Source organism: Drosophila navojoa, chromosome X (assembly GCF_054131105.1).
Source record: "Drosophila navojoa isolate 15081-1374.11 chromosome X, UAZ_NAV_1.0, whole genome shotgun sequence".
NCBI lineage: Eukaryota > Metazoa > Arthropoda > Insecta > Diptera > Drosophilidae > Drosophila > Drosophila navojoa.
Window position 1 is genome coordinate 8,982,620 of NC_142895.1, and position 13,068 is coordinate 8,995,687.

Below are 13,068 nucleotides of genomic sequence, written 5' to 3' on the forward strand. Positions count from 1 at the left end.
TTTGTTTTTTTTTTTTAACAACTATTTGTTGTTATTTGTTAACATTAAATGCTTTGAATAAATTTTTGTTAGTTTCAATTTGCGCTAAAAACTTGTTTTCAACTCTTTTTTATTTTATTTTTATTTTAATATATATATATATATTTTTTTTTGTATTTGTTATTAGATTTTACAACGTGTTTGTTGCGTACGTTGCTGGCCATGTATATACACATGTTTCAATTCAGATATATATATATATATATGTAATATTTTTACATGCTTCAAAAGGCAAATACAAACGAAAGCAAAGGAAATTGGCAAAACACAAAAGAAAAACTTGTTAATTCAATAATAAAAAAAAAATGTTTCATTAAATGCAAAAAATAAGTTTTGTATATATTTCTATATGTATATATATATATATGTATTATATATGTTAAGATCATGAACGTAGCTATAAATATATTATATAAGCTATATATGTATAGAGGTGTATGGGTGTGTGTGTATATATGTATGTATGTATGTGTGTGTGTGTGTGTTTGTGTACATAAAGCATGCTCTTGAGCTTAGGACTATGAAAAAAATAAGCGCTTAAATATAAATCGCCCTCTCTATATATATATTATATTATATTATATTATATTAGACATATAAGTAGCATATATATGTGTATGCATGTATGTATGTAAGTATGTATATGTGTGTGTGTTTAATTAAAATTTATAAATTTATAACTTAATCGCTAATTAAGGAAACCACAATAATTTCAATTTAAGTTCTTAAAGCACAAAACAAAAAACTCTCTACTTTTCATACTCTTCTTCTTCTTCGAGTTCAAGGATAATAATACAAATCAAAAAGTTGGCGCATGGGGAAAGGGGACGGGTGTAGCAGGGTGGGGCGTGGCATGGATTTTTCTTGGAAGAATTGCACATTAGCATTAGCGGATGATGGGGGAGGTGTTATATTGAATTGGAACTTATTTGTCATCATATATAGAGCGAGAGAGAAATATGAACAAAATACTGACAAGATTTGACAAACAAAAAAAAAAAAAAAAAAAAAAAACATTAAATGAGAATTCTTAGCTCTTTAAATCTTAAGTTAAATTTGGTTTCGGAAAAAAAATACTGAATGAAAGAAAAAAGAAGAAGAAAACATTAAGGATATGCACGCCTAGCAACAGCTCAAATGAAAATTTATGTATATAATTTATAATTATTAATAATTTTTTTTTTTTTTCAATAGAATTTCGAATGAAAGCAGAAAATTTAAATGTAAACGAGATCAAAGGCAAACCAAATATTGTAGGGCGTGCGAAAATAAGCAAACACATATAGTAAGAGAGCGCAATACAATGTAAGACAGAGAGAGGGACACACATATAGAGAGAGAGAATGACAGAGAGAGAGAGAGAGATAGATAGACTAGAAGCAAGGCAATTTCTAAACGAACTGCACACCAAGACACAGAGAGACGGAGATAGACAGAGACAGAGCAAGACAGACAGACACGGTTCGTGTAATTTGCTTGTGTGTGTGTGTGAAAGAGACAGCTATATATACTCGTACATCGGATAGCAGAGCAAATGCTGCTTTATCCATATTTCTTTTCCTTTTTTTTTTTTTGTTTTTTTTTGCTTTTTAGTTTTAGTTTTTTTTTGTTTGTTTTTTTTATCCTTTTTCAATTATATAGAAACAACTACAAAATACAGTTACAAATACGTTTTACACATTGATTTAGTTTAAGATCACGTTAAGATCACGAGCGCGACAGAGATAGCAAATATATATATGTTTATATACATATATGTTATGTATATAGGTGTATACAGGAAGAAAAAAACATAATCTCTCTCTAAATACATATACATATCTATAGATACATATATATTCGTTAAGGATAAATGGGCAGATACATATATATATATATACATACATACACAGATATCTATATATATATATATATATACGTATATGTATGCAAGCACACAAACATATTAGGTGTGTGTATGTATGTATGTGTATGTATGTGTGTGTGTGTGTGTATGTGCGTCAATATTTCGAATTTTATTGTTGCTGCTGCAGCTGCTGCTTCTCCTGCTCCACATCTTCCTTCTCCTTCTATTCCTGCTGCTGCTTCTCCTCCTCCTCCTCCGCTTCCTCCTCCATCTCCTCCCATTGCCCTATCCAGGATCAGCTGCACGACATGGCCACATCGTGCACACGCCTCAACCACTGCCGTTTCCTTCTCCACATTCGCTCCCAATTGGCTTCCACTCAATTGTATATAAAGTTGGCCGCATCGCAGAGGGCATCGCTGTCATCATCGAACTTGCCGTTCATCGCATAGCTGCTGGTGCCGGTGCCATAGACCCATTCCTTTTTGATGAAATCGCCGTCGGTCGTCGACGATGACGTATTGTGGAGGCCGCCCAGCGAGCTGTGATCCAGCCGAAAGTCATCGTCGTCGTCCGGATAGAGCTGCACGGGTATGCTGTCGGGTATGGAGTGCGGTTCGAATAGATTGCCGTATGGCGGCAGCGAATGACTGAGGTCCACATGATGATCGACCAAATCATTCTCGAAATTCGATATGCGAAACTTCGAACTGGGCGGCGATTGGGGCGAGTGCGGTGCGGCGGAATCTTCGAACATAACCTCCTCTTTGATGAACATATCGTTGGAATTATCGCCAGAGCCGGATGAATAGAGATTCGGTTCCACTTTGATAATGGCCGCTGTGGCCAAGGACGGTGAGGATTTCTCATCATCATCATCATCATCGAAATGATTGTGATGCTGATGGTTATGATGTTGTTGCTGTTGTTGTTGCTGCTGTTGCTGCTGATGATGCGGCTGTTGGTGATTATGATGTTGGTGGTTGTGATTATGATTGTGATTTAGCTGCTGTTGCTGTTGTTGTTGTTGTTGTTGTTGTTGCTGCTGCTGATGATGATGATGTCCATTGGTGGCTGCGCGCAACTGCACGCTCGTCTCATCCTCCTCATTATTATTATCATCATCATCATCATCATCGTCCATATCCGCCAGATGACGACGTCGGTGGTGGTTTCGGTGGTTATTACGCGGCTGTTGCTGTCCAGCCACAGCACGCACATTGCTGCTGCTGCAATTGCTCGTTGCCTGCTGCTGTTGCTGCTGCTGCTGTTGTTGCTGCTGCTGCTGTTGCTGCTGCTGCTGCTGTTGATGATTGCGCGTGCTGCGTATTATTGTGGAGCCGCCCAGTGCCGCAGATGAGGCTATAGACAGGGGCACCCCCGTCGCCTTGGACACCAGCACGGTGGAGGAACACGATGTGGATGAAGATGACGGCGATTGCGCCGGCGAACCAACTGAAAGCAGAACAAAAGCAGGCATTAGTCAAGCGACAACTAAGCACAGACTAACTAGCGATAGTCGTGTATGCTAACTGGAATCGAACACCTCATATATACGTCAGGTTCTTTATAAGCTAAATGGGAATAGATTAGTATGCCTTTGCTCGTACATCAAATGTTACACAGGAAAAACTTGTATAGCTTAAATATAATGTATCAAAGTGGAGTTATTTGCAAATTCATTTTTAAGGCAGTATTAATAATACAAATTGTGGAGCTGTGAAGCTTAAAAGAGATTTTCGATTAACTAATTTTGGAATTCATACACAACTAAAGCTAATTATGTTCTATCTTCTATCTTCTATTCTTCTAGACTAGATGAACCGCAGCGTCGTGGCACAAGTAAGTGAGCTCTACATATTTTACAAGAATTTACATGATTTATCTACCAAGCTAGCTATATAATATATGATATACAATACATAATATATAATATATATAAAGTATAATATATGATATAGAATATATAAAATATTATACATAATATAGAATCTATAACATAAGAGAACTAACATTTATCTATTAAGTGGGTAATACATTTTGATCTAGAATGACATTCCCTAGCAAGGTTTTGCTATAAGAATTTACAACTATGCAGCCAAGGTTTCAAATTACATTTAAATTGATACAAATGCTCAAAATATCCATATATGCATCTGAATGGAGTAGATTATAGAGATTAGTAAATTATTATAGAGATAGAATAGACTATCATATAGAGATATATGATAGAGATTATATCTATATCATAGAAATTATTATAGAGATAGAATAGACTATCATATAGAGATATATGATAGATATTATATCTATATCATAGAGATTATAGATTCCAGCAATATAATCGGCCACAATGGACTTACAAAAGAAATTATGATTTATATGAAACAAACATTGGCTCAATATTAAGAATTATGAATGAGATGATGAGAATGAGATAAACTACATATTTTATATTTTAAATGTACATAAATATAAAATATAAGCATCAAATGTTATAGATAGAAATACATAATATGAAATATTGTACACTCCTGTAAATCCCTTGGTCAGTCCATTTATAAATGATATAAATATTGCTCTATAATTCCTAAATCTATTTTCCACTATACATCCACTATACATACATTTAAGGCAAATTTGTATAACTGCTTCCCTCCAGCATTTCGTATAACAGTTTTGCTTGTTCCTCTCTATATTATACATACATTTTGCAAAGCACTTTCGCTTTTCCTCTCTATATACTACTCTATATATATACATCTATATATATTTGTTACTGTTCTTAAGACAACATTCGTTTGCTTTCATTCTCATGTTCCTTTCGTGTTCGTTTCATGCCATTCATTACGTTTTCTACTCTCCACTCTCCACTCTCCACTTTTCTCGTTGCATCTCATACGCTATTTTCAGAGATTCTTATATATTTAAAATTTGAGCTCCTTCTTCTTCTTTTCTTCTTCTCAGTTCTTCCTTTCCTTTAAAATTTCCTCGTTAATCTTAACGCTTGACTCGACATGTTTTGGCCCTTAGCTACATTTCACTTCTAATTTGAATTGCTTTTTAAATAGAATTCAACTTGCTAATTTTAGGGCAAATTTAAATGACAAATGGATTGTTATAAATCCCATGTTGTTGCTCGAAATAACAGTTACAGTTAATTACAACAGAATTTCAGTACATTATTTCACATTATTCAGTTGACTTTATATAGATAGACGCTCCTCATAGTGCCTTCTCTCTGCCTCCTTTCTCCCATGCATTATCCCTTAGTTCTTCTACATCTGCCTTCCGTTTATTCGCTACTTCGTTACTTACCGCCCGTTTGCTGCACCACGCTGGCCAGCGCAGAGCTGAGCGTGCCCGTCGAGTGAATGATCGGCGTTTTGCGCAACAATTGCTGTGCCAAATTGCTGGTCGCAGTTGCAACATTGCCGCTGCCGCCGCCGCCGCTGTTGTTGTTGTTGCTATTGCTGCTGCTGCTGTTGCTGCTGCTGCCGCTGCTGCTGTTGCCATTGCTGTTCGCGTGGCTATTGCTGTTGGCATTGCTGGTGGCGTTGATGATGTGATGGCCGTTGCTGGTGCCTGCACCGCTCTGTATGACCTGTGTGTGCAGCACGCTCGAGCAGTTGCCATTGCCGTTTGGATTATCCGACTGCTGTTGCTGCGGCTGCTGCTGCTGTTGCTGCTGCTGCATATAGTTTTTAATGACAATGGTGCGCGTGGGTGTGGATACAATATATTGCTGTTGTTGATGTTGCTGCTGCTGCTGCTGCTGTTGCTGTTGCTGTTGTTGCTGCTGTGAGTGCGAGTGCGTTGAGCTGGCTGAGGAGTGCGGCTGCTGTAGCGAGGCATTCGATGAGGACTCATTGGAGGAGTCCTCGCCGGTGGTTAAACGATTATTGGTCAAATTGTTAACAGCGCTCTCCGTCTCCTCATCGCTCAGGCCGGACTGATCGTCCAGGTCCATTTCGTGTTGTTGCTGTTGCAGATGAAGTTGTTGCTGCTGCTGCTGCTGGAGACTGCTGCTGGCCTGCTCCAGTTCGGGCTCCAGCTTAACATTGGCTGTTGCTGCTGTCACAGCATTGTTATTATTGTTGTTGTTGCTGCCGCTGCCGCCGCCGCTGCTGCTGCTGCTGCTGGCAGCGCCGCCTTTGGGCTGATCACGCAAATGCACCTGCATATGCGTCTGCAGCGACGACTGCGTATGCAGCTTCTTCTTGCACACCTTGCACTCAAAGGGAAAGTCGCCCGTGTGCGTGCGTGCATGAATTTTCAGATTGTAGCGCTGGCCAAAGCCCTTGCCACACACGTCGCATCTGCAACAAACGGGAGAGAGAGAGAGAGATAGTTATAGAAACGAGCTAGCTATATATATTATATAATCTATCCACTCACTTGTGCAGCTTGACGCCCGAGTGGAGCTTCGAATGGCCGCGCAGCGAGGCCAACGCGCTAAACACCTTGCCACAAATCTCACAGGTGAGATTCACGTTCTCATTGTGGATCTTCTTGTGGACCTTAAAGTACTCAAAGCTCATGAACTCCTTGTGGCACACCTCGCACTTGTATTTGTGCCGCTCCGACTGCTGGCCCGTATGCACGCGCATATGCTTTATGAAGTTGGGACGAAAGCGTACAACACGGCCGCAAATTTGGCACTCGTAGGGCTTGCAGCGTAGACAATGCTTCTCATAGTTCTTCAGCGATTTCAGTACCATGTTGCAGATGGCGCACTTCATGTTGTTGGCGTGCCCGCTGCGATGGATATCAAAGAGCTCCTTTGAATCGAACTTTTCCACACATTCCATGCACTGATAGCTGGTCGTTGATGTGGCCACATTGCTGGTGGCAGGCGCTGGCTTGATGGACTGATGTTGTTGTTGTTGTTGTTGCTGCTGCTGTTGTTGCTGCTGCTGCTGCTGTTGTTGCTGCTGCTGCTGCTGTTGTTGCTGCTGTTGTTGCTGCTGTTGCTGCTGCTGTTGTTGTGCTAGTGCCATCGCCGCCAACTGTTGCTCGTTGCTGGGCGACGGCGCTGCTGCTACTGCCGCAACGTTTGCCGTTGGCTGTGGCGCCGCCTGCGTTGCCTGCGCCGTTTGCAGTATGAGCTGTGCGGTGGGTCCGCCCGTCTGCTGCACCACATTGAGCACCGTCATCGGACTGCGACTGATGACAGCCGCCGCCGGCATTCGCACATAGGTGGCGCCCGTCAGACTGCTCATTGTCGCATTGCTGATGTAGACGGGACGCCGCTGCAGCTGTACCAGCGCCGCCTCCGACACCGGTACTGCCAGTGCGCGCGTCGTGGTGCTCACAATGCTGCCCGCTGGCAGCACCAGCTGCTGGGCCGTTGTCGAGTACTCCAGTTGCTGTTGCAGTGACTGTCGATGGAGAGAGGCCAAACACAGATGTCGATTAGTGCCAAAATCAACGATAATTACTTTCAATTACTTGACTCATTGCGAAACTGTTGAATCACTAGCAATTTAGCATTACCATAAGGTAACTCTGAAACATTTGCTCTCTCATCAGCTCAATTAAATGAACTAAACTAAACTTGTAATTCTTGATTACTTTTGTAATTACTCATTGTAACAATTTGAGTAAATATTCAATGAAATTAATTTTTTTTAAATTATTTACGATTTTTGGTAGAAAATAGAATTGCCTAGCATAATTATTTTTCAATTTTAGAGTATTACCTAAGCAATTTGCTAAGCATTTTCCTATCTATATAGATTTCAATTACTTTTGAGTATTTTGCGTGACATTTACTTAATTGTTCAATTTCAAGAGTACTAAATTTTTTTTTTTTAATAACAGGAGTAAAGTTCTACTACTGTGATTATGAATTTCTAATTTATCTACTATAAATTTGAAGAAAAATTGAGAAAATGATAATAATTTATGCTCTTTTTTAAAGATTATTAATTCTATATTTAATTCTGAATAAAAATTAATTACTTTCAATTGTTTCATTTCACTTTTAGACAAAGAGTTAGTGATAAAAAAAAAAAAAGTAACTTAAGCATTGCTAATCCCTTTTAACTTTTAAAACCTAGTTTTAGTCTAGTTATACCAATCAAATAAACAATTGAGTCAGTAATTGAAAAAGAGATTGTTAACCATATGAATCTTCAATTGCTTTGCTTCATTGTTTCTCCGTCATTTGCTATAATAATTAGTTGAGTGCAGCGAAATTCCTTAACTACGCCTAAACCTTTACCTATTAATCATTTAAGTGTTGCTCGTCATATTCCATTAAATTAGTCAGTTTGAAGAAACAGAAAAACAGCTGAGCAATCGACTATCACAACACATTTAACTTAAGTGTACTTGGAAATCAGCTTAAACATTTTAATTGCTCACATTAAGTGCACTTCGAGTGAGTTAAAGAAAAGCTGTTTTTAGTCTGAGTATACGAAATTTGCTTAGAATGTATTTACTACATTCCCGAGAAAGTATGATCTATAGCTAGAGCTAGACCTACGCATTCAATTAGTCAGCTGTGCTTATTTCTTAGTTAGTTTGACTTGACAAATTGCTTACTAACATTTTTTTGCTCTACTTTTAATTCGAATTACTCAAGTATTTGTAATCGTCCCTTAATCAGTCTAAATTCTCCCTTTTCTTAATTACTCCTCAAATATTTCAAAGAACCTAATTTATGTTCCTTAATTCTTCAAATTTCTTCAGTTTTCTTCTCCACTCAATTCGAATTACTCAAGTAATTATAATAATTAAACCATTTCCATGCTTTATACCTCAATTTGTTGTTGCTGCTGCTGTTGCTGCTGCGCTGGCTGCTGCTCCTGCATTTGCTCATCCTCATCCTCCTCCTCCTCCTCCTCATCTTCGTCGGGCAGCTCGTCCAGCTCCAGCTTGACTTGCGTTTGCAAATGCTGTTGCTGTTGTTGTTGTTGTTGATGCTGCTGCTGTAGATGTTGCTGTTGCTGATGATGGTGCTGCTGCTGCTGCTGCTGATGCAGATGATGTTGCTGCTGCTGATTATGAAGATGATGATGATGTTGGTGGTGATGTTGCTGCAAATGCGTTGCCGTTTCCGGCTCCTCATCAGCTTCGGCTGCCTGCGCCTCCTCTTCGATGTCCTGCAGATTCTCATCGTTAAGCTCTGGATCTTCCTCTTCCTCCTCCTCCTCATCCTCGGGCTCATCCTCGAGCTCCTGCTGCTCCTCCTTGATGTCGCTGGCAGCCATCACGGAGCCGGCACCGTTGCCCGTCGATTGAATGATAATGCGACGGCCGTTCAGCAGATGATGTTGCTGCTGCTGCTGCTGTTGTTGTTGTTGTTGTTGTTGCTGTTGTGCACGATGCTGCTGCAGCAACAATTGCTGCTGATCCTCAACACTCAAACTGCTGTTGTTGTTGTTGTGGCTATTTATATGATTGTTGTTGTTGTTGTTGCTGCTGCTGCTGTTGCTGCAGCTATTATGGTTGATGTAGGCGGAAGCGCTGTTTGTTGTTGTTGTCGTTATTGTTGCATTTGTTGTTGTCGGTGGGTGGTTGTCGAGCTTGGACGCAGCTGCTGCCGCCGTCGCTGCTGCTGCCATATTGAGCTGCTGCTGCAGTTGCAGCTGCTGCTGCTCGTCATCCTGCTCCATGGGAGCATCTTGTAGTATAAATTCGATTTGTTGCGATAATGCGCTATCATTGATGGCAATCAGTCCGTCCATATCTTTGGCCGCGACGTTGACGGCGGCAGCGCAGCCGCTGCTAATATTATTATTACTGCTGCTGTTGTTGTTGCTATTGCTGCCGGCAAAGAGTGAAGGCAGCGCAGTTGCGTTGCTGCTGACTGCATTTGTTGCGCTGCTGCTGCTGCTGCTGCTGGCCATGGCAACACCAACGCCACCACCACCACCACCAACAACAACAACACTGAAAGCTCAACTGCTCCTGCTGTTGTTGTTTTTGTTGCTGCTGCTGCTATTTTCCTGCTGCCTTCCTTTCGTATTCTCTTCCTTTTCGCAAGTTTTGCTCTCACTTGCTCTCTGACTCGCTCCTTTTTGTGTGCGTTTAGCGTTGCTTGCCTTTTGCTAGAGTTTTTCTTCTTTTTTTTTATTTTTTGTTTTAGTTATTGCACGTTACTTCGTTTTGTTGTTCTATTTCTACGGCTATTCTCTATTGCCTATCGGCTTTGTTGTTGGTTTTGTGTTTGCTTTTATTATTGTTATTGTTATTGTTATTATTTATCCCGTGTGTGTGTGTGCTTTTTGTGTTTTTGTTTTGCATACGATTTGTTCGTTCTTTTTATGCTGCTCTCTTTTGTTGCACTCTTCTCTCGCTTTAGTTTGAAGCAATTGTTTCGCTTTGCTTTGCTTTGCTTCGCTTTTTGTGAACGTCGCCGCGTCGTTCGGTCATGCGTTGCTTTTTGCTGCTTTCCACGCGTTGGCGGCGTTGGCGGCTGCTGCTGCGACGCTGTGTGGCGCTTCTTCGACTGCTGCTGCGGCGGCTGCGGCTGCTAAGGCGCATTCGTTGGCTTTACACATTTTATTCATTTATATTTGTATATCTCGATATTTGTATAATTTTTATTATTATTTTTAGTTCTTGTTTCTTTTAGTTGCATTCAAAAAAAAACAACAAAAAAAAGAAAAGAGAACAACACATTGCATACGTTCCAACAACACCAGCAACAACTATAAGTAAAAGAATAAGAGGAAGATGTGAGGTGGGGACACTTTAGAGGCGTTGATTGTTATTGTTATTATTATTGATTTCCTTTTTGAATTGCCATTCATCAAATGCTCGTGCAGCTGTTTCGCCGTCTCTTCTAACTCGTGCAATTATTCCAAACATTCACATCTAAATATATATACACATACATGTGTATATATTTGTGTGAATTCGTATATATATCCATGCACATGTATATATATATATTTATATTCACTTTTTGTATTTGTATTTAATTAGTAAATGCGTTTTACAAAATACTTTAGGTCCCTTCCTGCCTGTTTGCTTGCCTCGCTCGCACTCACACTCTCACTCTCGCCTTTTGCTCACAAACACACACATACGCACACAGGCACACACGCTGGCTGACTGGCACACTCACACGCACGGACGCACGCACGCACACAAACGCAAATACGCGCGCGTGAACAAAAACAACAAAAATTAATTTTAGCTTTTCCACAAGTTTTTCACATTTGCTCCATTTTCATTGATTCCATGATTATTCTTCTTCTATCTTGCACACACCACACTCATTTTGACCTTTTTCCTGTCGCCTTTGCACGCTTTTCGCTGCTACAATTGCTGCTGCTTCCTCTTCTTTTGCCTTATTCTTTAGCTTTGCTTTCAGTTTTTGTGGCCTATTCCTTGTTCCCGTGTCGTTTTTCACACACCATAAAAACGTCAAACTTGAAAATTTTTTGGTTATTTTTGGGTATGGAAATTTTATATATATGTATATACAAATGTATATGTATAATTATATATCTATATATATTTGTATATTTATATTTTTGTATTTTTTGCTTTTATTGGCTCTGCGTGATTTTGCTTTTGCGACGCGACGCGACAGCAAAAGATTAGCGGCTGCGCTGCTCTGCTGCCTCTGCTTCTGCTGCTGGTGCTGCTACTGCTGTCAATTTGCTTTGCTCCCCCGCGAGCATTTTTTTTTTTTTTTACCGCTGCTGCTGCTACTCATACAAAGAGAGCCGTTTTGGACCTTACGTTTTTTGTTGCTGTTCTTAATTTTTCGACCACACGCTTTCACACTCAGATTCGTGTGCTCGGCACACAGGGTTGCATACACGCACAGGCGGCAAACAACACTGACAGTGTTGCCAAACGGAAGACGGCTGCCGGCCGGTGTTGCGCAGCGCGCAATTTGCGCACAATTTTAAGCAGCCAACGAATTCACAGCACAGCAATTAAAATTCGATTTCAATTTCTTGTTTTAATTAAATACAACATTTTATTTGTCTCGCACAAGCGAAATAATTACTCAACAGCAAATGAAATTGCGTTGGCTATTGTTCGCTTTGAGTGCCAGTTGTTTTTCGTTGCTGCTTTGTGCCTCTTCTTTTTGGGCTTACGATTCGCCTTCGTTCACACACTCATACATACACTCATACAAAGCGTACACCCAATTATAAAGGACAGGGCGCTTGGAGCTAAACTTTTGGCTGCGGCATAATAAGCGTCGCAAGGGAGTGAGAGAGAAAGAGGAGTGAGTGAGCAATATAATGCGCATCAGAGTGACGAGCTGAGCAATGCAGAACGACAGGGTGAGAGAGAGAAAGAAAGAGAAAGAAGGAAAGACAAGTCAAGAGTGGAGCGCAGAGCCGTTTTATTTCGACAGTTTTTGAATTACGGCGCTGCTGCTGCTGCTGCTGCTGCTGCCGCTTGTTATTTTAGCTTAACACCCCAACAACAACAACAACAACTATAACATCACCTTCGTTCGACCGAGAGTCAATTTTCATGGTAGTTGTCGTCAGGGGGTGGTGGTTGGCGTTTTGGGTTGGTGGTGTGATGTTCCTATTGTTGTTGTTGGTGCTGCGCCCGTTAGCTAGGAGCAGGGGCATTGGGGGTTGAATTTGGTGCCAGCAGGCGTCGCTAAATTCCATGCACACATACTCTCTCACGCAAGGGACCAAATTAACACAATATGAAAACAAAAGAGAAACCAAAATTGCGGTGCTCTGTGTTTACATATATATGTATGTAAGTAAGGCCAATAACTATAATGGTAACCTCTCTATGCCACCCAACCACCCACTCTCTCTCTCACACACACATACACCCAGTCGTGTTATGTTTATATTTTTTCGTCTAGCTTTTGCGCGTTTATTTTGGCTCTATGCAGCAGATTTTCGCTGCGTTTTTAACTGCTTCGCACTCACACGCACACGCTTTTACACACACACACACTCACACACCCGCACGCTCACTTACACCCGCACGCGCGACTGACAAAACATTATTCTGCATTTGTTTTCGTTTTGTTGGTTTTCCGATTTGTGGTTATTTATACGCTTTCGCATAAGCATTAGCACTTACACTTGTCATCACATTTTTATCACTTATTCTAATTCGTTTTGGTTTTATTTAATTGAGTTTTGCAACAATTTACTGCATTAGTTTAATGCCTTACGCAGTTTGGCTTTACGTTGCGCATTCATGCGTTCGCGTTACTCATTTTAGTACTA

At 40.4% G+C, this 13,068-nt stretch overlaps 1 protein-coding gene and 1 long non-coding RNA gene across 2 annotated transcripts in view; one reads left to right on the forward strand and one right to left on the reverse strand.

Moving 5' to 3' along the window:
• Positions 1 to 9,787, reverse strand: LOC108658349 (uncharacterized). The gene is made up of 4 exons (XM_089264101.1): positions 8,650 to 9,787; positions 6,284 to 7,266; positions 5,204 to 6,204; positions 1 to 3,340 (listed from the first exon to the last, which is right to left on the reverse strand). Exons 1-4 carry the CDS (start codon positions 9,739 to 9,741, stop codon positions 2,265 to 2,267), a joined length of 4,152 nt encoding a protein of 1,383 aa, XP_089120227.1. The 5' UTR covers positions 9,742 to 9,787; the 3' UTR covers positions 1 to 2,264.
• Positions 3,502 to 13,068, forward strand: part of LOC149090582 (uncharacterized) — a 24,532-nt gene continuing 14,965 nt past the window's right edge. The window contains exon 1 of the long non-coding RNA XR_016197360.1: positions 3,502 to 3,727. This is a non-coding gene — a long non-coding RNA (uncharacterized LOC149090582). The remainder of the gene's footprint in view (positions 3,728 to 13,068) is intronic.

What these genes read in the sequence shown, in the direction of transcription:
- LOC108658349 (XM_089264101.1), bottom strand. Translation starts at nt 9,741, where the DNA reads ATGGCCAGCAGCAGCAGCAGCAGCAGCGCAACAAATGCAGTCAGCAGC. An exon ending in AGCAGCAACAACAAATTGAG is followed by an intron (nt 7,267 to 8,649) that starts GTATAAAGCATG and finishes CTCCATCGACAG; the next exon opens with TCACTGCAACAGCAACTGGA. An exon ending in CGTGGTGCAGCAAACGGGCG is followed by an intron (nt 3,341 to 5,203) that starts GTAAGTAACGAA and finishes TTCTGCTTTCAG; the next exon opens with TTGGTTCGCCGGCGCAATCG.